Source organism: Oncorhynchus gorbuscha, linkage group LG03, assembly GCF_021184085.1.
Source record: "Oncorhynchus gorbuscha isolate QuinsamMale2020 ecotype Even-year linkage group LG03, OgorEven_v1.0, whole genome shotgun sequence".
Classification (NCBI taxonomy): Eukaryota; Metazoa; Chordata; class Actinopteri; order Salmoniformes; family Salmonidae; genus Oncorhynchus; species Oncorhynchus gorbuscha.
In genome coordinates, this window is record NC_060175.1 from 22,109,368 (window position 1) to 22,134,514 (window position 25,147).

Here is a 25,147-nt window from a genome sequence, read left to right on the forward strand (position 1 = left end):
AGAAGAGTTAGCCTTGTTTACAGATACAACAGGAAAATGTCTTTGCTGTTTAACTCGAAGGGGATGGCTAGCTAGCCAGCTTCCACAGAAAATAGGCTAAACGTTTCCACTTTACTTTCCCTCAAAATGTCTAAAATGCAGCTGTTACAGGATTATCTAAACGAGCGATTAACAGCGGTGGCTGTTGAGATATTTGGGGCAGTGGAAAATACCATAGCAGAGTACCAGGAAGAAATCTCCCGTTCGAAGGAGGAGATCGATCGTCTACGGAAGCTGCTGGATTTGGTTTTCCAACCTGACATAATGTTACATAGAGCAGGTCAGTAGTGAATGATGACCGCTGCTAGACCAATCAGTGTGATTGAACCAGTCAGGCCTGGTAATCAACCGATTAACCAACGTTTGCTGATTCCACTTAACAAAAATATAAACGCAAGTGTTGTTCCCATGTTTCATGAGCTGAAATAAAATATCCCCGAAATGTTCCATACACACAAAAAGCTTTTCTCTCAAGTTTTGGGAATACATGTATTTACTTCATTGTTAGTGGGCGTTTCTCCTTTACCAAGATAAACCATCATATCAAGAAGCTGATTTAAACAGCATGATCATTACACAAGTGCACCTTGTGCTGGTGACAAAAGGCCACTCTAAAATGTACAATTTTGTCACACAACACAATGCCACAGATGTCTCAAGTTGAGGGAGTGTGCAATTGGCATGCTGACTGCAGGAATGTCTGCCAGAGTTGTTGCCAGAGAATTGAATGGTAATTTTTCTACCATATTCCACCTTCAATCTCATTTTAGAGAATTTAGCAGTACGTCCAACTGGCATCACAACCGCAGACCACGTGTATGGTGTCATGTGGATGAGCGGTTTGCTGATGTCAACATTGTGAACAGAGTGCCCCATGGTGGGGTTATGGTATGGGCAGGCGTAATCTACGAACACATAGCATTTTATTGATGGCAATTTGAATGCACAGAGATACCTTGATGAGATCCTGAGGCCCATTGTCATACCATTCATCTGCCACCATCACCTCATGTTTCAGCATGATAATGCACGGCCCCATGTCGCAAGAATCTGTACACAATTCCTGGAAGATGAAAATGTTCCAGTTCTTCCATGGCCTCCCCAGACATGTCACCTATTGAGCATTTTGGAATAGTCTGGATTGACGTGTATGACAGCATTTTACAGTTTATGCCAATGTCCAGCAACTTAACACAGCCATTGAAAAGGAGTGGGAAAACATTCCATAGTTCCAACATTCCACAATCAATAGCTTAATCAACTCTATGCGAAGGAATTGTGTTGAGCTGCATGAGGCAAATGGTGATCACACCAGATACTGACTGGTTTTCTGATTCACGCCCCTACTTTTTTAAAGGTATCTGACCAACAGATGCATATCTGCATTCCCAGTCGTGAGAAATATGTAAATTAGGGGCTTATGAATTCATTTCATTTGACTAATTTCCTTATATGAACTGTAACTCAGTAAAATCTTTGAATTTGTTGGATGTTGCGTTTTTATATTTTTGTTCAGTATATATGAACATTAATATTCATTTGAACTTGGCTCAGAGCTATTGAATACTAATAATTTATCCTATCGTATCAGATCCCCAGCAGCTCACATTTCCTGTACCTGAAGAAGTTCCCCCTGAGAAGCAGCACTGTGAGCAGGAGTGGATCACAGGTCCGGGCCAGGGCGACCCAGAGCCCAAACAGATTAAAGAGGAACAGGAGGAGTTTGGGACCAGTCAGGAGGAAGAGCAGCTTCAGGGGCTGGAGTCTGATACCAAAGAGTTCATATTCATTTCTACCTGTGTGAAAAGGGACTGTGATCAGAACCCATCCCAGTCCTCACATCTTTACCAAATCCATACTGTGGAGAACAGAGATAGGGACTCTCTACCCACCAAAACAATTGAACAAGACGTCAAAACAGAACATGGAGAGGCCTACGGAGAATCCGAACCAAACAATGAATTACAGCCCCTCTCTCCAGTAAATTCAGACTGTTCTGCAGCTCAGATTGGGAACAGTGAAAGTGACAATGGTGTGGATGGTGGAGGACTAATGTCAGGGTTACAGCCACTCAAATCAAAGAGAACATTGACAAAGAAAGGACAAAGCTCTAAGACCAGGGAAGCCAGTGAGTTGAAAGTTCCATTGAGGGTGGCTCACTCAGGGGAGAGACCACACAGGTGTCCCGTCTGCAGGAAATGCTTTCTGAAAAGTAGCATTTTAAAAACTCATCAGAGAATTCACACTGGCATGAAACCATATTGCTGTAATGTATGTGGCAAAAGTTTCAGAGAAAAGGGCACCTTGACAGAACATATGAGAAGTCACACTGGGGAGAAACCATATCAGTGCAAAGATTGTGGCAAATGCTTTATCCGGATTAGAAACCTGACAGACCATATGAGGATACATACTGGAGAGAAACCGTATCAGTGCAGTGATTGTGGCAAATGCTTCAGTCAGAAGAAAACCCTGACCATACATATGAGGACAGTACACTGGAGAGAAACCGTATCCGTGCAAAGAATGTGGCAAATGCTTCAGCCAGATGAAAAGCCTGAAAGGCCATATTAGGATTCACACAGGTGAGATGCACCATCAGATGAGAGACCATTTAAGTGCCCCATGTGTGTAGAATGCTTCAGATCAGCAAGTCATCTAAAATGGCACCAGCGAAGACATCACACAGGAGAGAAACCACGTTGCTGACTTTGTGGTAAATGCTTCACTTGTAAGAACTGAGGAGGAGAATGAACCCAGAGGGATAAACATGACAATGCTGCTGGGGCTAAATTGTACTCTGACTTGTAGGAGGACCTTTCCATTGTAAAACACTGATGTTTCATAACCCTTCTGAGCATGGCCTCAAATGTATATAATATGTTTTGTAAAACTTAGTTATTTTGGTTTCCACAGTAAGATTTTTAAATTTGTTCCAACATTAATCCTCTCCCCTACTTGGACTATCCCCTATAAAGTCACAGCAATCTAGTACATTGTTGTTATCTAACTACATGAAAGGATGTTTACATTTTGAGGGTGTGACGATCAGGGTTGGGTGTAATTCCATTTAAATTCCAGTCAATTCAGGAAGTTAATTGAAATTCCAATTCTCCTCAACACTTTTCAATTATGAAGATGTGGAATTGGAATTTGGTTTATTTTCTGAATTGATTGGATTTGAAATGGAATTCACCCCTGGTGATGATCATCCTAGGCCATCATCACTTAATATAAAGCCTTGCTTATTATATAAATGACCAGACATGACAAACGGTTTATGATAAGAAGCCCGATATGTTGATAGTTGATCACTCGGGAAAATAAACGCTTTTGAGATTGAGGGAATTCTATTCATCTGGACCGGCGCCCCGGTAGTCGTGTTTTGCACCATGTGAAAGTTGATTGCATTTGTTTTGGAACCGTGCTGCCTCCCAGGCATGAGCCAGGTTCCCCATTCAAAGCCCACGGTGAAGTCGGCTAAAAACAGAAGTGACGTAATTAACATGTGGCATAATGAGTAGGATTCTGTGTTTTCACATGCAGAAGTGATTGCTTTTGATTTTTTTTTCAACTTTATCTGCCTTCCCAATGAAAATTAGTTTGAAAATTCAAACATGATTTATGGGAAAGAGATTTATGTTCTGGCCGATTCACCATGCTTCCCTGTTGGCGACATGACCAAGCAGTGCAGATTACTATTTCATTTGAGAAGGGTGCTTTTTCCTCACCGCTTTTGGCCTTTCATGTCATGGGCCATAAACTGCTGCCTCAGCATAATCTAATCCCCCCATTGGCACGTTGGAAATTGGTTTGGTCGCCAAAACCTTCTGTAGTGCGTCTCCGATAATATTACTCTGTCTGTTAATGCATTTACCGATCAGAAAGTTCAACTAAAATGTGATCATGTGTAACATTTAAAACCTGAAGGCTAATTTAAAGAAATGTGAATGATTACCTTGTTTATTCCTGTGATTGTTGAGGGTGGTCTGTCCATTTCCTGATCATAGTTTGACAGGTAAACAGTGGGAGTGTTCGAGTGCATGGTTAATTCATGGTACGGGGTACTCGGAAGTAGCATATTCCCGGGAGGGACTTATAAAGCATGTTGTAGCACCTTTATAAGTCCCTCCCGGGAATATTACACATGTATTGTAATAGTTGCCTTTGTCAATTGATCACCATTTTGTGAATGTATTCTCATTGGCCGTTACATTATGGGTAGCTGTATTTAACACCTTGCCATTTTGTTGTTTGAGACAGGACAGAGCCAGGGAAAGGTTGGCATGCTGCTGGGTTAATTGACATTATTGTAGCCTGGATTTTTCTTTGAACAAGCTCTTATGTGGAACAGTTTATGATCCTGTTGCAACCAACAGTCTATTTTGTTTTGTAAATATTGTAAAACTTTGCCCACTATTTCCTCACTGCAAATAAAAAGCCTCACCCTGAGCAGAAAATCAGCTTTATATTGTCTTGCCGATTCCGGTTAAAAGTCAACTGCTGGGTCACCCTCAGGGAGGGGAAAGGGCTTCAGATTTGAAAACATGCTACCGTTATACCTGCAGTAGGAGGACAAACAAACCCATCAGGTCAATGATATTGGTTGAATGTATTAAGGGATAAACATGCACTACATTGTAGAAGCCTGCAATGTTGTGCCTAACAGAACAATGCATTTTTAAGCATACATGTATGTAAATCAAATTAAATTTTATTTGTCACATACACATGGTTAGCAGATGTTAATGCGAGTGTAGCGAAATGCTTGTGCTTCTAGTTCCGACAATGCAGTAATAACCAACAAGTACTCTAGCTAACAATTCCAAAACTACTGTCTTACACTTGTGTGTATAAGGGGAAAAAGAATATGTACATAAAGATATATGAATGAGTGATGGTACAGAGCGGCATAGGCAAGATGCAGTAGATGGTATCGAGTACAGTATATAGATATGAGATGAGTATGTAAACAAAGTGGCTGTAGTTACCTTCCTTTTGCTTAGAATTATACACAATACATTTCAGTGACTGTCTTGTAGCTGTACTAAAATCAGCACATATTTTGTTTCATGCAGAAGGCACCTGGTTCAAATGTTGGAGTGTCACCTCACCAGCTCTAGTCTGCCATGACCTCTTATATCTGTGTAGTGGGTTTGACACCACTGCATGGTGTTCTTTCTCATCAACCTGACATGGCCCCAGTCCATGTAATGCCATGCTATATTGTTGTGAGCATCTTAGAGTGGATTGGTGTATCATGCTTCTTCTTAATAAAATGTTATTTTTAATTAGTTTATCATTTTTACGTTTTTGTTGTAAGTTATTTTTATAGATTTGTTAGTACAGGGGCGCAAATAAATTGAGTAGTTTCTCAACCTTTATTATTAGTCATACATCAGGTAGAGATGAGTTGTAGGATATTTCACAGTGAATATATTTCTGAATATATATAGTGGAAAGTTAGTCCACAACTTTTGCTGTGTGTTTGATTTGCATTATAGAATTGGAACAGGTGGAGATTGTTGAGTTCAGATGCGCTACATTTCCATTACAGCAGGTGGCGGAATAACAATTTTACTTTGTGCAGGTTCAAAAACACAAGCCGATATGGGGGGTGATTCATGCCAGAATTAAGTCTCGTGAAGCTACTGATACCTCTCACCAAGTCACCTAACTGAAGCTACTGATACCTCTCGCCAAGTCACCTAACTGAAGCTACTGATACCTCTCACCAAGTCACCTAACTGAAGCTACTGATACCTCTCACCAAGTCACCTAACTGAAGCTACTGATACCTCTCGCCAAGTCACCTAACTGAAGCTACTGATACCTCTCGCCAAGTCACCTAACTGAAGCTACTGATACCTCTCACCAAGTCACCTAACTGAAGCTACTGATACCTCTCACCAAGTCACCTAACTGAAGCTACTGATACCTCTCACCAAGTCACCTAACTGAAGCTACTGATACCTCTCACCAAGTCACCTAACTGAAGCTACTGATACCTCTCACCAAGTCACCTAACTGAAGCTACTGATACCTCTCACCAAGTCACCTAACTGAAGCTTCTGATACCTCTCACCAAGTCACCTAACTGAAGCTACTGATAGAGTCAAACTGTCGACGGTTTCACAACACGTGACACATACACGTCATGTAGACGTGGTGTTCAGTTCTCGTAACGTGACACATACATGTCATGTAGACGTGGTGTTCAGTTCTCGTAACGTGTCACTGACACGACATGTAGACATGGTGTTCAGTTCTTGTAACGTGTCACATACACGTCATGTAGACGTGGTGTTCAGTTCTCGTAACGTGTCACTGACACGACATGTAGACGTGGTGTTCAGTTCTCTAACGTGTCACTGACACGACATGTAGACGTGGTGTTCAGTTCTCGTAACGTGACACATACACGACATGTAGACGTGGTGTTCAGTTCTCGTAACGTGTCACTGACACGACATGTAGACGTGGTGTTCAGTTCTCGTAACGTGACACATACACGACATGTAGACGTGGTGTTCAGTTCTCGTAACGTGACACATACACGACATGTAGACGTGGTGTTCAGTTCTCGTAACGTGACACATACACGACATGTAGACGTGGTGTTCAGTTCTCGTAACGTGTCACTGACACGACATGTAGATGTGGTGTTCAGTTCTCGTAACGTGTCACTGACACGACATGTGTCAGTTTGCGTGTAAGTTTATTATGAATGATCTCACCATAAAAGCCTTAACGTCTGCGCGTGTTACGTGTTAGTTTGTGTCTGTTCAGTTAATCAATTTCATTTTCGATTTAGCTAAAATAGGCCTATCACCTCAATGCAAAAATGATTAGACTAGTTAATATTGCAGCCATCATTACTGTGTAGATAGGCATATTTCTCGCATCAATACAAACACAAGGGCTTCTTGGTAGCCTAGTGTTAGAGCGTTGGGCCAGTAACCAAAATATTGTTAGATTGAATCCCAAAGCTGACAAAATTAACTTTCTTTGTAGTTTTGCCCGAGCAAGGCAGTTAACCCACTGTTCCCTGGGCAAGGAATACGTGGATTTTGATTAAGGCAGCACCCTGCAACTCTCTGATTCAGAGGGGTTGGGTTAAATGCGGAAGACACATTTCAATTGAGTGCATTCAGTTGTACAACTGACTAGGTATCCCCTTTCCTTTGTTAGAAGTAGCCTAGGTCTCTAGTGGCCCATTCAAAACAACTCGGAAGTCGGCAATTACTGACTTTTGACTTCAGTGTGTTCAAGACAACTGGGAACTCTGGGGGGGGAAATGAGCTCAGACTGGGATTTTTGTTTTGTTTTGAACAGTCTGTCAACTCAGAATCTCTGGCATCTTAGGCAGTAGCCTAGTGTTTAGAGTGCTGGACTAGTAACCGTAAGGTTGCAAGATCGAATCCCTGAGGTGACAAGGTAAAAATCAGTCGTTCTGCCCCTGAACAAGGCAGTTAACCCACTGTTCCTAAGGCCGCCATTGAAAATAAGTATTTGTTCTTAACTGACTTGCCTAGTTAAATAAAGGTTTTAAAAAAGTCTTTCTCTGACCTGAAAATCACTGATGTCATGATTTGACCTCGATTCCCCCCCTTTACCGGATTAACAGACACAATCACTGTCACCATGCAATCCTTCGTCTATACATTTGTGGAGATGTCTTATGGTTAAAAGCAGGGTTCGAATTGAGGGGGTATGTGAGGATATAGACTTTGTTATAGAGACGTGCAAAAAGCATGTGCTACCACTTGTTTGCTTAGCCATAGGAAAAGCAACGGTCCAGATTTTATACAGCAATCTATGCTATAGCAATGACGCTGGGCCAATTGTGCGCTGCCATATGGGACTCCCAAACACAGCCTGGAAACGAACCAGGGTCTGTAGTGATGCCTCTAGCACTGAGATGCAGTGCCTTAGACTGCTGTGTCATTCGGGAGTCCCAAGCATGTATGTTTTGTTGGTCCTGTCAATGTTGAGTGATCACACATGCCTCAGCACAAATAGGTGACTTTGCCTGCTTGCAAATGTGTGCTAAAAGTGGGGATGTTTCATAGTATTTCTGATTATCTTAACCCACCAGCACCATTTTATTTTACACAGATATCCACAGAACCACAACTGCCATATAAGGCTACACTCATATACAAAGGTGCTATCTATAAACTAACAGGATTCTTCCACTGTCCACATAGGAGAACCCTTTTTGGTTCCTGGTAGAACTGTTTCTGTGTCTAGGTAGAACTTGGACTCTTTTGGTTCTACATGGAACCAAAAATACTTCTACCTGGAACTAAAAAGGGTTCTGTTTGAACCCCTTTCTCAAAGAGTCTCAACCAGTTTAGCCTGTTCAGTTCACACCATTTGATTCTGTACTCAAACATCTGCCTGGTATTCAAGATAACATGCAACAGAACCACCACCTTTGAAGGTTTTCATCAACCTCTGCTCAGACTTAAATCGCAGTGTTCCAAGAACCTCCACCAGGGGTGATTGTAGTATCCTCAAACGGGAAAAAAGGAGACAAGAGGCACCCCACACTAATTATAGATCTCAAGGGGTCTTTATTTCCATACTGTATGCTCTCACTCTCATCACTATTTCCTTTGCCATCTTCTCAAGTCTTTACTTGGAACTCCATACACACACACACACACACACACACACACACACACACACACACACACACACACACACACACACACACACACACACACACACACACACACACACACACACAGCTGCATTGAAGCTGAGTGGTTGATCTGGCTCATCACATCTTGACTAAAAGAAAGATATTTAGAAATGAGTTCGACATTGGCATAGTTCAACAGCTGAAAAGCCTTCATTAACATACTCCCAGTGATAGCAATACATACAGTATTCAATGAATGAAGTAGGATACCGTTGTGATATTGTCAGTCATGATTTTAGGTCTTTGATTGAAGTTGCATGTTGTACCTCGTTTCCCTTCAGTGAAAAGTAGTTATTTCATTTACAATTGAATGAATCCATTAAATAAATAATACTAGCACATCAAATGATGTTATTGTACACTAGCCTACTGCGCTATCGACACAGTAAATAATATTGCCTTCGTGCTTTTGACAATACGTTAGAAACAAAAAACTATTATTTCCAAATAAACCACGTAGCCCTAAATATTTCCTTACGATATCACAACTTAAATATAGCCTACTTACTCCTCAATTGGATCAAGTGCATCTGGGTAATTATTTTCATCGTCTCTAATGAAACTATCTGGGGCAGACACTCAAATCGCTTCTGCAGCTTATAAAAAATAAATTAAGTCTGTGTCTCTCACTCTATGAACGGTCACCGCAATCCGGATTCCTTGAGACGTCCTTACCCTGAACCCTAAATTAACACTAAATTTAACCAATGTACATTTATACTTGATAGAGGTATGGACATCCCGAATAGCATGAACCTCTGGGGAAGTTTATGAACTGCTCTATTCGATTGAAGGGACATCCCAAGGATTCCGAATAGCACCTATGAACTCCTCTGAAAGCCGTGGACACAACTTTTATTGGTTGTCTGATGTGGAACTGGTAACAACACAGTCTGTGATTGGCTAACAACATTTAGATCTGTATACAGTTAAATAAGATAACATACCATGCCATGAGGTGTTGAGGGAAAGACAGATTATCTATAGATTGGGCATCATCTTCTCTAGGTCATTAGCGATAACAGGAAATACACAAGTCGTATGCTACACTATAGTTCAAGGTGGCTACTGCGGAATGTCTGCTTGCAGTCAAAAATAGTACGTTTCTAACATTTATGGTTAAGATTTAATTAATATAAATGATGTACATTATGAATCTCATTAACACGCGATGTGGGCATAATTCAGACATTAGTAAGGCGTTGGTATCATGTCAGCTGGTACGGTTGCCTAGGCTTATATATGTCCCTTATCACCCCCCATACTATAAACTGATATCTTTGACTAGGAAGCGTTTGAATTGTTTACACTGGCAGCACTCTTGCATGCACGTCACGGCAGCAACATTAACCAGATCCTATCCGCATTTATACTTCCGGATTTTGGATTTCGCCTTCAAAATAAAAGTCGACTGTAAACAATATTTTTATTTATTTAACTAGGCAAGTCAGTTAAGAACAAATTCTTATTAACAATTATGGCCTACCCAGGCCAAACCTGGACAATGTCGGGCCAATTGCACACCGCCTTAAGGGACTCCCAATCATGGGCGGATGTGATACAGCATAATGCAAAAACAAATATAACTCCATGGGGAAAATCTCAAGGATAATTGCTACTTTCTTTATAAGATTTATAAGATAAAGAATATTATAAGGTGGAGCACATTGAGAAATAGATGGAGCTTAAGTAAATGAATGTCAAGAACATAATACCCTACTGGTAAAAATAAAATATATAATTAAAATTAAAACAAAATAATCATTATTTTGACTGTTTGATTCTTGTTTATTTATATAATTGTATCATGTCATACGTAGTAGAAAGCGATGGGTTAGAAGAAGCCTACATAATCAACCCATAAAGACATTTTTGACATCTATATATGGGCAGCTATGTAAACGTTAACATTGATTTATCCTGCAATATACGTCGTTCAATTGGTAACATACATTTTTGTCTTCATCTAATGCCTCTTAAGGGGAAAGTAATATAAAAGTAACTGAATGTAATCCGATTATAATTTGACGGGTAACTAGTAACTGTAACGGATTACATTTAGAAAATAACCTACCTAAACCTGATGTTATACCATTGCTAGCACATAATTTATTTTTCATCCAATGTGCTTTTTTCCAATGTGCTTTTCACAGCTATTATTACGTTCTCAAAACACCACCAATTGCATGCTGTTCCAGGTACCTTAGGCAGAACATCTATCTGCATTTATACTTTTTACAAGATCAAGGTACACATCAATTATCTTACCACTGAACCAATCCCAATTGCTTATTTAGTTCAAATCCTCAGTGGTTAATGAAGATAGTTTCCTTTGAGTTGTTAGGAATGTCTTTATGTTGAGAGTAATCACATTTCTTGCATTTGCCAGTGCTTAAGTGAATGACGTTTTTTCAGACCAAAGTGGAGAACCTCTACACATCTTATGCTGTCATATACAACTAGACAAAGTGTGGCTTTGTGCAGCAATTTGTTGAGTAATTCGAAAACTATAGCCAACTGACACTTTTGTCTTAGTGCAATTTACATGCCAAAGCTGGTCATGACTAGTGTACATTTTCACAAATGGGTATTCCTCTGAAAATGTGACTATGCTGGAAATAGTATATGTATGTTTGCTAAATATGGTTCTTGGCGTAGGAAACCGGATACACTGGGGCGTGGAGGCGCACTGGAGCTCTCAAGTGTAGAGTCTGCACAACCCGTCCTGGCTGGATGGTTACCTTCGCCCGGCAAATGCGGGGCGCTGGCACAGGACACACTGGGCTGTGCAGACGCACCGGAGACACAATGCGCAGAGCGGGCGCAGGATATCCTGGGCCGTAGAGATGCACTGGTGGACAGATGCGCTGAGCTGGCACCATTCGTCCTGGCTGGATGCCCACTCTAGCCCGGTCGATGCGGGGAGCTGGAATGTAGTGAAACGGGGTCTGAACGCACACTGGAGACACCGTGCGCTCCACCGCATAACACAGTGCCTGACCAGTACCACACTCCCTACGGTAAGCACGGGGAGTTGGCTCAGGTCTCCAACCTGACTCAGCCAATCTCCTCATGTGACCCCTCCCAAATAAAATTGGGGAGCTGCCTCTCGTGCTCCGCTGTGCCAACTCCTCGTACTGTCGCCGCTCTGCATTTTCCACCTCTATCTCCTCCCTTGGACGCCGATACTCTCCAGCCTTTGCCCAGGGTCCCTTGCCTTCCAAGATCTCCTCCCATGTCCATTCCTCCAGAAAACGCTGCTCCTCCCGGCCACGCCGCTTGGTCCATGTGTGGTGGGTAGTTCTGTTACGATCGTCGTCACGGAAATGACCGGACCAAGGTGCAGCGCGGTGAGCGTACATTTCCCTTTATTATAAATGTCGCCAAAAAAGCAAGAAACAACAAAAACGACCATGAAGCTTACTAGGGATATACAGGCCACTAACACAGACAACTACCCACAACTAAGGTGGCAAAACAGGCTGCTAAGTATGATTCCCAATCAGAGACAACGATAGCTGCCCTCTGACTGGGAACCACACTCGGCAAAACACACAGAAATACAAAACATAGAATGCCCACCCGACATCACACCCTGACCTAACCAAATAGAGAAATAAAACGGCTCTCTCAGGTCAGGGCGTGACATTCAAACTGTGAAGTGGGCTTTTTAAAGTGAGGAGACTGTTTCACTTGGTCAGCTCTAAGTAATCTCTTATGGCATTCAGAAAATACTGATGTAGTATTCAGAAACATTAAAATGGGTAACACTTCATCCACTGTGTGATTTGTATTTTTTGTATTTATTATGTATCCCCATTAGCAGCAGCTACTCTTCCTGGGGTCCAGCAAAATTAAGGCAGTTTATACAATTTTCAAACATTACAATACATTCACAGATTTCATAACACACTGTGTGCCCTCAGGCCCCTACTCCACCACTACCACATATCTACAGTACTAAATCCATGTGTATGTATAGTGCGTATGTTATCATATGTGTGTGTACGCGTGTGTGTGTGTGTGTGTGTGTGCATGTGTCTGTGCCAATGTTTGTGTTGCTTCACAGTCCCTGCTGTTCCATAAGGTGTTTTTTTAATCTGTTTTTTAAATCTAATTTTACTGCTTGCGTCAGTTACTTGATGTGGAATAGAGTTCCATGTAGTCATGGCTCTATGTAGTACTGTGTGCCTCCCATAGTCTGTTCTGGACTTGAGGACTGTGAAGAGACCTCTTGTGGCATGTCTTGTGGGGTATGCATGGGTGTCCGAGCTGTGTGCCAGTAGTTTAGATAGACAGCTTGGTGCATTCAACATGTCAATCTCAATCTCTCTTCCACTTTCAGCCAGGGGAGATTGGCATGCATAGTATTAATATTAGCTCTCTGTGTACATCCAAGGGCCAGCAGTGCTGCCCTGTTCTGAGCCAATTGCAAATTCCCTAAGTCCTTTTTTGTGGCACCTGACCACATGACTGAACAGTACTGAACAGTACTCGCATGTAGGACCTGCCTTGTTGATAGTGTTGTTAAGAAGGCAGAGCATTGCTATATTATAGACAGACTTCTACCCATCTTAGCTACTACTGTCACTACTCCTACCGAAGGTGGCTCCCCTTCCTGTGCTCGGTGGTCGTCGTCACCGGCCTACTAGCTGCCACTGATCCCTTTTCCCCCTTTTCTGTTTATTGGTTGCACCTGTGTTTAGTTTAGGTTAATTGGTTGGGCTTTATTTACCAGTCGGCCCGCCTGCTGGTTGTACAGGATTATTTCAGTGTCCATGTGTACACGGCTGTATGTCATGGTTGTCCGTGTGTTGTGTTTGGATTTTTGCTGGACTGTTTACGTCCTCCGTGTTTGGGGCATTTGTTTGGGTTGGCGTCTGTTCACCGTTGTGGTTCATTAAAAAGTAGCGCTCCCCACTACACCCCGGGCGTTACAACTACGGCATCAACATGTTTTGACCATGACACTTTACAATCTAGTGTTACACCAAGCAGTTTAGTCATCTCAACTTGCTCAATTTTCACATTATTTATTACAAGATTTAGTTGAGGTTTAGGGAGTGTTTTGTTCCAAATACAATGTGTTTAGTTTTAGAAACATTTAAGGCTAACTGGTCTCATCAGCCACCCACTCTAAAACTAACTGCAGCTCTTTGTTGAGTGTTGCAGTCATTTCAGTCGCTGTAGTAGCTGACGTGTATAGTGTTGAGTCATCCGCATACATAGAAACTCTGGGTTTACTCAAAGTCAGTGGCATGTCATTAGTAAAAATGGAAAAAAGCAAGGGGCCTAATCAGCTACCCTGGGAAATTCCTGATTCTACCTGGATTATATTTTATAGGCTTCCATTAAAGAACACCCTCTGTTTTGTTAGAAATGTAACTCTTAATCCACATTATAACAGGGGGTGTAAAGCAATAACACATATGCTTTTCCAGCAGCAGACTATGATCAATAATGTCAAAAGCTGCACTGAAGTCTAACAAGACAGCCCCCACAATCATTTTATCATCAATTTATTTCAGCCAATCATTAGTCATCTATGTAAGTGCTGTGCGTGTTGAGTGTCCTTCCCTATAAGCATGCTGAAATTCTGTTGTCAATTTGTTTTTTGTAAAATAGCATTGTATCTAGTCAAACAACATTTTTTCCAGAAGTTTACTAAGGGTTGGTAACAGGCTGATTGGTCGGCTATTTTAGCCGGAAACGGGGGCTTTACTATTCTTGGGTAGCGGAATGACTTTAGCTTCCCTCCGGGGCTGAGGGCACACGCTCTCTAGTAGGCTTAAATTGAATATGTGGCAAATAGGAGTGGCAATATCGTCTGCTATTATCCTCAGTAATTGTCCATCTAGCTAGATTGTCAGACCCTGGTGGCTTGTCATTGTTGATAAACAACAATATATATAGTTTTTTTCACCTCTTCCACACGGACTTTATGGAATTCAAAAGTACAATTCTTGTCTTTCGTAATTTTGTCCGATATACTTGATATATTTGTGATTGGAGAAGTATTCATACTGTGGAATGACAGAAATCTCTGATTCTGAATCAAGTGTTTGTACATCATTGCAATTTGTTTGTGTGTGAGGCTCATTAACTACTTCCTAGAAATATATCATTCCTTCTGTTCTCGTGCCAACAGAAATGTGTTAGTCATCTGCTCGTATATTGGTGTCAAATCCAGCTCTGCCCCCTCTGAGATTTTGCGCCTGAGTGACATATTACAGAGCTCAATCTGTACATCTGTTTCTTGTTGCCAACTGGGATTTAATTGCAATGGATGGAATAACTGGGTTTCTCTTAACTCTACCATTTTCTGCTACAAAGGGCTAAAAAATAACAAGAATATCTGGTGTGGTGGTCCAAACAGTCTGTCTAATCAATACGCCATCACATTGACTGCAATTTGTGGGTGCACCCTCTTTTGTGATTAATTGCCTGAATAGAATATCAAGCGATGATGTGTCTGTATTTAGTTTAACCTGAAATGTTGTTGAAGTAAAGCTGATTGTGTGAGATGCTGATCACAGCTATCAGTATGCATGGCACTGACCACTGTATCATGCCCAATTCTTGTAACCAGGGGAGTAATTGATATATACAATCTAGAGGGTCATTATGCTGACCTATTACCAATGATGGATTGACATGCTTTGGGCCACATATTTACCACATACATTATTTGAAAATAGGCTGACAACATAACATTCTAAAATTATAGCTGTCCATGGTGCTGATATGTCTCTCACTGTTCAAATGTCAACATAAAGCTTCCTATAACATAGCTTTTTGTTCAAACTCACCTGATTTGTATTTTAGGGACTCTAGGGAGTAGACTGGACACTGGTTTTATGGACACACAATTAATTGTTTTTCCTGTACAGTGCTAAATTTCAACCATATAGTATCAAACCAAACCAATTTTAAGCTTTTTGACCACAGTAAAAGGCCAGCAATAATCTGTATTTTTTCAGAGCCCCATGAAATGACACTATATTTAGATTCCACAAACCCTACTGAATAACCCCCACCCCATTTTTACAAAAATAAAAACAATTTCTCTATAAGCCAATATGAGCTGAATGCATATACAGTGATTTGAATTGGGGGCATTTATTTGAACATGTTTTAAAACCCAAATTGAATGGACATTGAATACTTAAATATTAACGAATATGAACAATTGTTAATATTTTGACAATTATGTTCCATACATCATGAATAAATACAGGTTACTATTTTCTACTATTATATGGGGACCTTTATTTTGAAATTGGTTGAAATTCCCTGACGCGGAAGTACTTTTTATTTTATTTTGCTGACCAGACGCTGATAATGCTTGCTACCATTAGACACCTTGTTAGCAGCAAAACACATATCTTCATAGTAAAACAAAGTGTACTTAGATTCCCATCAAAATGTCGAAAATTCAGCTTTTGCAGGTTTTTCTAAACGAGCGCTTAACAGCAGCGGCTGTTGAGATATTAGGGGCAGTGGAAAATACCATAGCAGACTACCAGGAAGAAATCTCCCGTTCGAAGGAGGAGATCGAACGTCTACAAAGGCTGCTGGATTTGGCTTTCAATCCCGACATAAAGTTACATATTGCAGGTTAGTAGTGAATAGCTCGTTATAACAATCTAATTGAACCACCTAGCAGGCCATAGCTTTGTCCGGCAACTAGCCACAGTAGCCATTTAAATAATCATTTATAGTAACTTTTATTGTTACAGATATCATTCTGTAACATTCAAAGGAAAAGTCAAAAGTGTTCATGTTCATTTTAAATGGCTAGTTGCGAGACGAAGCTAGTCAGGCCACAGCTCATATTTTCTAGCTGGACCTTAACATGGTCCACCTTGTGAGTTATTTGCCAACCCATGCCTGTTTGGCAACTTTTCCAAGGTCCGGGCATATATCGGTAGAAGGTTCTGATTAGGAAGTCCTCGTTTGTATCACAGATCAGTGCCCAATAAATAATTAGGCCTAAATACAATTGTAGATGCTATCACCCCCAGTCCCCCATCGAAATGAAAAGCAAACATAGATTTCATGTTGTGTTCTTGCTTTGTGTGCGCACCTGTCTGTTTCCTAGTCAGCCTCGCAATTAGCTACAGATTGAGACAACATAATGTGATTTAACCAGATCTTTTTAAGAGGTAGGTACAGTTTGGTGTAGCCAAATATTGGACCCAAGAAGCCCAACGTTGCTTCTTAGTCCAAGGACCTTACATTTTCTGTTTAAAAGGCCAATTGGCTCTAGAAGCTAAATACTAATGAATCGATTCTCAATCGCGGTTACGGTTCTAGAAACATAAATCCCTCTACTTTTATATCACATCAAAATTATTTAACAAATGCAAAATACACACTGTACACTATTTCACCCGTTTTTAACAGTTTGGCCGAGAGTGTTTTTCAGTGACAACACGTTTGTGGCGTCTGTCTTCCGTTTACACACTGGTGTTCAGAGATACATATGGCTAATTAGCACAGATAGTCCACTGTCTAACGTCCGTTTTCCGTAACCAAGCACTGCAATATGGCGGTGTGGGAACCCTAACCCTATAAGTGTGTATCAATTTAATTGTTTTTTTTTTAATGATGTATTGCCATTATGAAAGATAATCCAAGCAACGTTAGTTGATAGTATTCTTTGTAATGCCTCTGCTGTAAAGTCCCCCAAAAAACATTCAGCCGCACTCACAACCGGAAGCTGCACTTGACATATTTATGCAATTCCTTATTCCAGTTACTAATATGCATGCACCCATTAAGAAAATGACTGTAAAAACTATTAAATCCCCTTGGATTGATGAGGAATTGTATGGTTGAGAGGCAAGAGGCAAAAGGAATGGCAAAGAAGTCTGGCATCCCAATCAATTGGCAAGCGTACTGCAAATTTAAGAAAAATTAACTATACTATGAAACAAAAATAAGTAATATAAAGAATGATAGTTAAAAGCTTTGGAGGACCTTAAATTACAAGTTTGGAAAATTGGCAAACTCTGCTCTGTCATTCATGGAATCAGATGGCTCCATGGCAAGATTAGCAAACTTAGGCATGTCATGCCAGCAACAAACGCTGACACTACACATCCAAGTATATCTAACCAAATTATGAAAGACAAGCATTGTACTTTTGAATTCTGTAAAGTGAGTGTGGAAGAGGTGATCTGATTATTGTTGTCTATCAACTATGACAAGCCACCGGGGTCTGACAATCTGGATGCAAAATTACTGAGGATAATAGTGGAGGCTATTGCCACTCCTATTTGCCATATCTTCAATTTAAGCCTACTAGAAAGTGTGTCCCCTCAGGCCAGGAATAGTAAAGTCCCCTTTACTGGCTCAAATAGCTGACCAATCAGCCTGTTAACAACCCTAAGTAATAAAATACATTTCAGTAAACAAATTGACAACAGAATACACCATATTTGTTTTTCTGCACCTTTGAAGTCACAGTGCATAAGAATGTATTACAAAACATCAGTAGAAAAACTAATACACATACACTGAGTGAAAAAAACATGAGGAACACCTTCCCAATACCCAGTTGCACCTCCTTTTGCCCCCAGCATGCTTATAGGGAAGGGCATTCAACAAGCACAGCACTTACACAAATGACTGACAATTGGCTAAGATAAATTGATGATAAAACGATTTTGGGGGCTGTTTTGTTAGACTTCAGTGCAACTTTTGACTTTACTGATCATAGTCTACTGCTGGAAAACCGTATGTGTTATGGCTTTACACCCCCTGTTATAATGTGGATAAAGAGTTACCTGTCTAACAGAACAGAGGGTGTTCTTTAATGGAAGCCTCTCCAACATAATCCAGGTAGAATCAGGAATTACCCAGGGTAACTGTTTAGGCCTTTGCTAACGCTATGCCATTGGCATTGAGTAAAGCCAGTGTGTCTATGTATGCGGATGATTCAACACTATACACGTCAGCTACTGAAATAACTGCAACGAAACATATTGATACAACAGTAGCTAAAATGGGGAGAAGTCTGTCCATAATAAAGCGCTACTCTGCCTTCTTAACAACACTATCAACAAAGTCCTACAGTTCCTAGTTTTGTTGCACCGAGACTACTGTTCAGTAGTCTGGTCAGGTGCCGCAAAGAGGGATTTAGGAAAATTACAATTGTCTCAGAACTGGGCAGCACGGCACGCCCTTAAAAGTACACGGCGAGCTAACATTAATGATATACATGTCAATCTCTCATGGCTTGAAGTGGAAGAGAGATTGACATGTTGAATGTACCGAGCTGTCTGTTTAAACTACTACCATACAGCTCTGACACCCATACACACCCCACAAGACATGTCACCAGAGGTCTCCTCAACAGTCCCCAAGTCCAGAACAGACTATGGGAGGCGCACAGTACTACATAGAGCCATGACTACATGGAACTGTATTCCACATCAAGTAACTGATGCAAGCAGTAGAATCAGATTTTTTTTTTAACTGGTAAAAATACACCTTATGGAACAGCAGGGACTGTGAAGACACACACACAAAGGTACAGACACACGCGTGCATTGTAATATTGTTGTATGGTGGTATTATACATTTTGTATTGTAGATATGTAGGGGTTTTGTCTTTTGTTTAATATGTAATGTAAGTGCTTTAATGTGTTTGAAACCCAGGAAGGGTTTATATACAAATTCAATGATTACCTATTTTCTCAGATTTCCTCATTGTTTGCGCTGTCAAGTTTGTATCGTTTCTTGCACTAGTTATAAAGTCCACCTTTTTAACATGCATCATGTCAGGATCCTGTTGGCGAGTAACATTTACGGTTGTCTCTAATCCAACTAGCATGGTTTCTTCAACATTACTCCCTTCTACTCTTCTCAACGCCTCCAGATAGGAGACATGCTGGACAGCCCTTACTCTTGTCACCTCTGTCTTCTTCACTCTAACAGGGCACTTCATGAATCAGGTGTTTGCTCACTACCATAATTGCAACATTTTGCCTCAACTGGCATACAATACTCCTCCTGTCTATGTAACGTATGTGAAACGGCTAGCTTAGTTAGCAGTGCGCGCTAAATAGCGTTTCAATCGGTTACATCACTTGCTCTGAGACCTTGAAGTAGTAGTTCCCCTTGCTCTGCAAGGGCCGCGGCTTTTGTGGAGCAATGGGTAACGATGCTTCGTGGGTGACTGTTGTTAATGTGTGCAGAAGGTCCCTGGTTCGCGCCCGGGTATGGGCGAGGGGACGGTTTAAAATTATACTGTTACATCTACATACACTTGACACATGTCCAAATAGTTTTATCACACTTCATGGGTTTGGGCACGAAGTCTCTTACAGGGTATCTCACATAACTGAAATATACACTACCGTTCAAAAGTTTGGGGTCACTTAGAAATGTCCTTGTTTTTGAAAGAAAAGCAAAACATTTTGGGCCATTAAAATAACATAAAATTGATCAGAAATACAGTGTAGACCCTGTTAATGTTGTAAATCACTATTGTAGCTGGAAACGGCTAATTATTTTAGGGAATATCTACATATGCGTACAGAGGCCCATTATCAGCAACCATCACTCATGTGTTCCAATGGCACGTTGTGTTTGCTAATCCAAGTTTATCATTTTAAAAGGCGAATTGATCATTAGAAAACCCTTTTGCAATTATGTTAGCACAGCTGGAAAATGTTGTTTTGATTTAAAGAAGCAATAAAACTGGCCTTCTTTAGGCTAGTTGAGTATCTGGAGCATCAGCATTTGTGGGTTCGATTACAGGCTCAAAATGGACAGAAACAAATAACTTTTTTCTAAAACTCGTCAGTCTATTCTTGTTCTGAGAAATGAAGGCTTTTCCCATGCGATAAATTGCCAAGAAACTGAAGATCTCGTACAAAGCTGTGTACTACTCCCTTCACAAACAGTCTCTAACCAGAATATAAAGAGGAGTGGGAAGCCCTGGTGCACAACTGAGCAAGAGGACAAGTACATTAGTGTCTAGTTTGAGAAATGGACGCCTCACAAGTTCTCAACTGGCAGCTTCATTATATAGCACCCGCAAAACACCAGTCTCAATGTCAACAGTGAAGAGGCAACTCCGGAATGCTGGTCTTCTAGGCGGAGTTCCTCAGTCCAGTGTGAGTGTTCTTTTGTCCATCTTAATCTATTATTTTTATTGGCCAGTCTGAGATATGGCCTTTTCTTTGCAACTCTGCTGAGAAGGCCAGCATCCTGGACTCTTCATTGTTGACTTTAAGACTGGTGTTTTGCGGGTACTATTTAATGAAGCTGCCAGTTTAGGACTTGTGAGGCGTCTGTTTCTCAAACTAGACACTCCAATGTACTTGTTCTCTTGCTCAGATTTTGATGCCATTTATCTACTTCCCCAAAATCAGATTAACTTTTGGATATCATTTTTATGTCTCTGTGTCCAGTATGAAGGAAGTTGGAGGTAGTTTTGCCAGCCAATGCTAACTAACGTTAGCGCAATGCCTGGAAGTCTGTTTCAAGTTTTAATGTGACATGCACAAGTATAGTGAAATACCTTTTTTTGCAAACTTGCAAAATTCTAGGAGATACCATCATCTTTGGTTAAATCACGCTATCTGGTGTAACAATCTACCTCGCAATATGGGCACCATGCTGCCACAGACGAAGTAGAATGGAGCGCACGCAAACATTGACATCCATGTTTGGTTTTCATTTGGAGGGGGGTGGTAGCATCTAACAATTAGATGTAATTATTTCCTGGGCATCACACGGTGACGCAAACAACACATTCTTTATCAGACCGGTCCACCGACCACGGATATACCCTTCGAAGTGGGAAAAGCGTTGCCAAACAGACACAGGTCGGTAAATAAATCCCACAGTGCATTGTGGGCTAGTGTTATAATGCTAGACTGAGATATAATCTTTGTCTAGAGAAGATGGGCTAGCCAGGCCACTGCCACTAAACACCTGATTCATTCAATTGTTTAGCTGTAATGTTAGAACTATTTACAACTGATGAAATTGAACATTCCTATTGTAGCTTACTGTCTTTAATCTAATAATTGGGCTCAAGGCCACATTGAAATTGAAACTACATCTTATTGATACCCTATTCTTCTCTTCAGACTCCCAGCAGCTCACTCCCCCTGTCCCCGAAGACATTCCTGCTGAGCAGCAGGACTGGAGCCCCAGTCTGGACCAGGAGGACCCAGAGACCCCTCAGATTAAAGAGGAACAGGAGGAGTTTGTGACCAGTCAGGAGGAAGAGCAGCTTGAAGGGCTGGCGTCTGATATCAAAGAGTTCATATTCACTCTACCCTGTGTAAAAAGTGACTATGATCCGGACCCTCCTCAGCCCTTATATCTTCCCCAAACCCAGACTATGGAGAACAGAGAGAGGGACTCTCTTCCCACCAAAACAACTGAACAAGACATCAAAACAGAACCAAATGGAGAGGGCTGCAGTGCATCAGAACCAACAAGTGAATCTCAACCCCTCTCTACAGTACACTCAGACTGCTCTGCAACTCAGATTGGGAACAGTGAAAGTGACAATGGGGTAGACTCTGGAGGATTAATGTCAGGGTTACAGCCAATCAAATCAAAGACAACCTGGACGAAGAAAGAACAAAGCTCTAAGATCAGGGAAGCCAGTGAGTTGAAAGTTCCATTGAGGGAGGCTCATTCAGGGGAGAGACCACACAGGTGTCCTGTCTGCAGGAAATGCTTTTTGAAAAGTAGCATTTTAAAAGCACATCAGAGAATTCACACTGGGGAGAAACCATATTTCTGTAATGTATGTGGCAGAAGTTTCAGTCAGAAGGGAACCCTAACGGAACATATGAGAATTCACACTGGGGAGAAACCATATCAGTGCAAAGATTGTGGAAAATGCTTCAGCCGAATGAGAAACTTGGCAGGACATATGAGGATACACACTGGGGAGAAACCATATAAGTGCAGTGATTGTGGCAAGTGCTTTAGTCAGAAGATATGCCTGAAAGATCATATGATGACTCACACAGGGGAGAGATCATATATTTCCCCGCTTTTGCCATCAAACCCCTGCAACATATCCAGATCGCCGCAGCACGCCTGGTGTTCAACCTTCCCAAGCTCTCCCATGTCACCCAGCTCCTCCGCACACTCTACTGGATTCCAGTCGAAGCTCACATCATCTTTGAGACCCTGGTGCTTGCCTACGGAGCAGGAAGAGGACCTGCCCCTCCCTAACTTCAGGCTATGGTCAAACTCTACACCCCAACCCAAGCACTCCGTTCTGCCACCTCTGGTCTCTTGGCCTTCCCACCCCTACAGGAGGGCAGCTCCCGCTCAGCCCAGTCAAAGCTCTTCTCTGTCCTGGCACCCCAATGGTGGAACAAGCTTCTCCCTAAGTTCAGTACAGCGGAGTCCCTGCCCGAAAACGTCTGACACCCTACTTAAATAACCCCCCCCCCAAGAGTATAGGTTTAATCACCATGAGCAATGTCAAGCGTCGGCTGGAGTGGTATAAAGCTCGCTGCCATTGGGCCCTGGAGCAGTGGAAACGTGTTCTCTGTAATGGTGAATCACACTTCACCATCTGGCAGTCCAACGGACGAATCTGGGTTTGGCAGATGCCAGGAGAACGCTACCTGCCCCAATACCTAATGCAAAATATACAGTTTGGTGAAGGAAGAATAATGGTCTAGGGCTGTTTTTCATGGTTCAGGCAAGGCCTCAACTGTACAGCATACAATGACATTCTAGATGATTCTGTGCTTATAACTTTGTGGCAACAGTTTGGGGAAGGCCCATTCCTGTTTCAGCTTGACAATGCCCCATTCACAAAGCAAGGTCAATACAGAAATGGTTTGTCGAGATCGTTGTGGAAGAACTTGACTGTCCTGCACAGAGCCCTGACCTTCTATCCATGTTGTGAAAATATTGAGAAATTGAGGTTGTCCCTTGATGTTCAATTCATTTTAGATTTTTTTAAATGTACATCTCAAATGTTATTCTTGCTGTTATTTACATATCAAATGTTGATATTTTTTGATGTAATAAAAATTGACTTCCATGTGTATAAAAGGGTCTGAAGTCTTTCAGAATAATTAATGTAGTTTATTCATACAAAATAGACAGAACAACACAAAGGACACTGAGAGACAATTTTTATTTAACATTTATTTAACTAGGCAAGTCAGTTAAGAACAAAATCTTATTTACAATGACAGCCTAGGATCAGTGGGTTAACTGCCTTGTTCAGGGGCAGAACGACAGATTTTTACCTTGTCAGCATAGGGATTCGATCTAGCAACCTTTCGGTTACTGACCCAACACTCTAACCACTAGGCTACCTGCCTATAAGAAGGTTTTATGTGGTCCAGAGTTTCCATATGGAGGGTGTGACACAATTGCGGATGCCAAATTAAGCTCTGTACCGCATTGTCCATATTATGTAACGATGCAGAGGGTTCCGTATAGCTCCACATTGATATGATTGGTTGAAGGTAGGTGGGGGCGGTACGTCCTGTAGAAACAAACTCACTTCCTTGACAGCTTCCTTCACAACAGCTCTCTGCGAAGTGCAAGAAGTATGAATGCCCTGACTTCTGCAGAGGCCGCATCGCAGTAAATGCTGTATGGCTAATGCAGACTCCGGAATGACCATAATTTTGCTTTAAGTGTTCAATTATATGACATGTCCAAGAAGATGTACACTGAGTGTAGAAAACATTAAGAACACCTTCCTAATACAGCCAAAATTTGTCGGGGCATGGATTCTACAAGGTGTTGAAAGTGTTCCACGGGGATGCTGGATGTTGACTCCAATGCTTGGTGGCTGGATGTTCTTTGGGTGGTGGACACTATTTCTATCCCTCTCACTCTCTCCCCCTCTTCTTTTTCCCTATACATTCTCCCTATAGCTCTCATACCTCTCCCTCTATCTTTATTTCTCTCTCCCTCTCTCTCTCTATGTCTTCCCTATCTCTCCTCGATCCCTATATTGCTCCATATCTCTCCCTCTCCTCTCTCCATACATCTCTCCCTTTATCTCTCCTCTCTTTGTATCTCTCCTTCTTCTCCATCTCCTCTTCATTTATCTCTCCTTTACATCTCTCCCTATGTCTCCTCTCTCTCTCCCTATATATATCTTCCTCTCCCCCATCTCTCCCTTTCCTCCCTATATCGCTCCTCTCCCCCTCCATGTGCCCCTCTCTACTATTGTCCTCCCCATCTCTCATTTTCTGTCACTTAGGATAATGCTTTATTAATGTGCATTACTCATCTATTATCATAATTCACAGTTCAGCACACCCTGCGCACACTCTGTATGTGCCTTTGTGTCTGTCTGGGTACGTGTTTGTTAGTGTTTGGCGGGGGAGGAGCGAGTCTGGATTTATGTGCAGGGATGGGTGCATGTCTGTGTTA

At 41.5% G+C, this 25,147-nt stretch overlaps 2 protein-coding genes across 2 annotated transcripts; both read left to right on the forward strand.

The window, feature by feature from the left end:
• LOC124028128 (zinc finger and SCAN domain-containing protein 31-like) lies at positions 1–4,859 on the forward strand. The gene is made up of 2 exons (XM_046340286.1): positions 1–319; positions 1,631–4,859. Exons 1-2 carry the CDS (start codon positions 127–129, stop codon positions 2,611–2,613), a joined length of 1,176 nt encoding a protein of 391 aa, XP_046196242.1. The 5' UTR covers positions 1–126; the 3' UTR covers positions 2,614–4,859.
• An 11,210-nt stretch (positions 4,860–16,069) lies between these two features.
• Positions 16,070–23,803, forward strand: LOC124028120 (zinc finger and SCAN domain-containing protein 31-like). The gene is made up of 2 exons (XM_046340274.1): positions 16,070–16,366; positions 21,859–23,803. The coding sequence occupies exons 1-2, from the start codon at positions 16,174–16,176 to the stop codon at positions 23,178–23,180; spliced, it is 1,515 nt and encodes a 504-aa protein (XP_046196230.1). The 5' UTR covers positions 16,070–16,173; the 3' UTR covers positions 23,181–23,803.
• Positions 23,804–25,147: the final 1,344 nt, after the last annotated feature.

Coding starts and splice junctions, on each gene's coding strand:
- LOC124028128 (XM_046340286.1), top strand. CDS start 127: ATGTCTAAAATGCAGCTGTTACAGGATTATCTAAACGAGCGATTAACA. Junction 320..1,630: donor CATAATGTTACATAGAGCAG/GTCAGTAGTGAA, acceptor CTATCGTATCAG/ATCCCCAGCAGCTCACATTT.
- LOC124028120 (XM_046340274.1), top strand. CDS start 16,174: ATGTCGAAAATTCAGCTTTTGCAGGTTTTTCTAAACGAGCGCTTAACA. Junction 16,367..21,858: donor CATAAAGTTACATATTGCAG/GTTAGTAGTGAA, acceptor TCTTCTCTTCAG/ACTCCCAGCAGCTCACTCCC.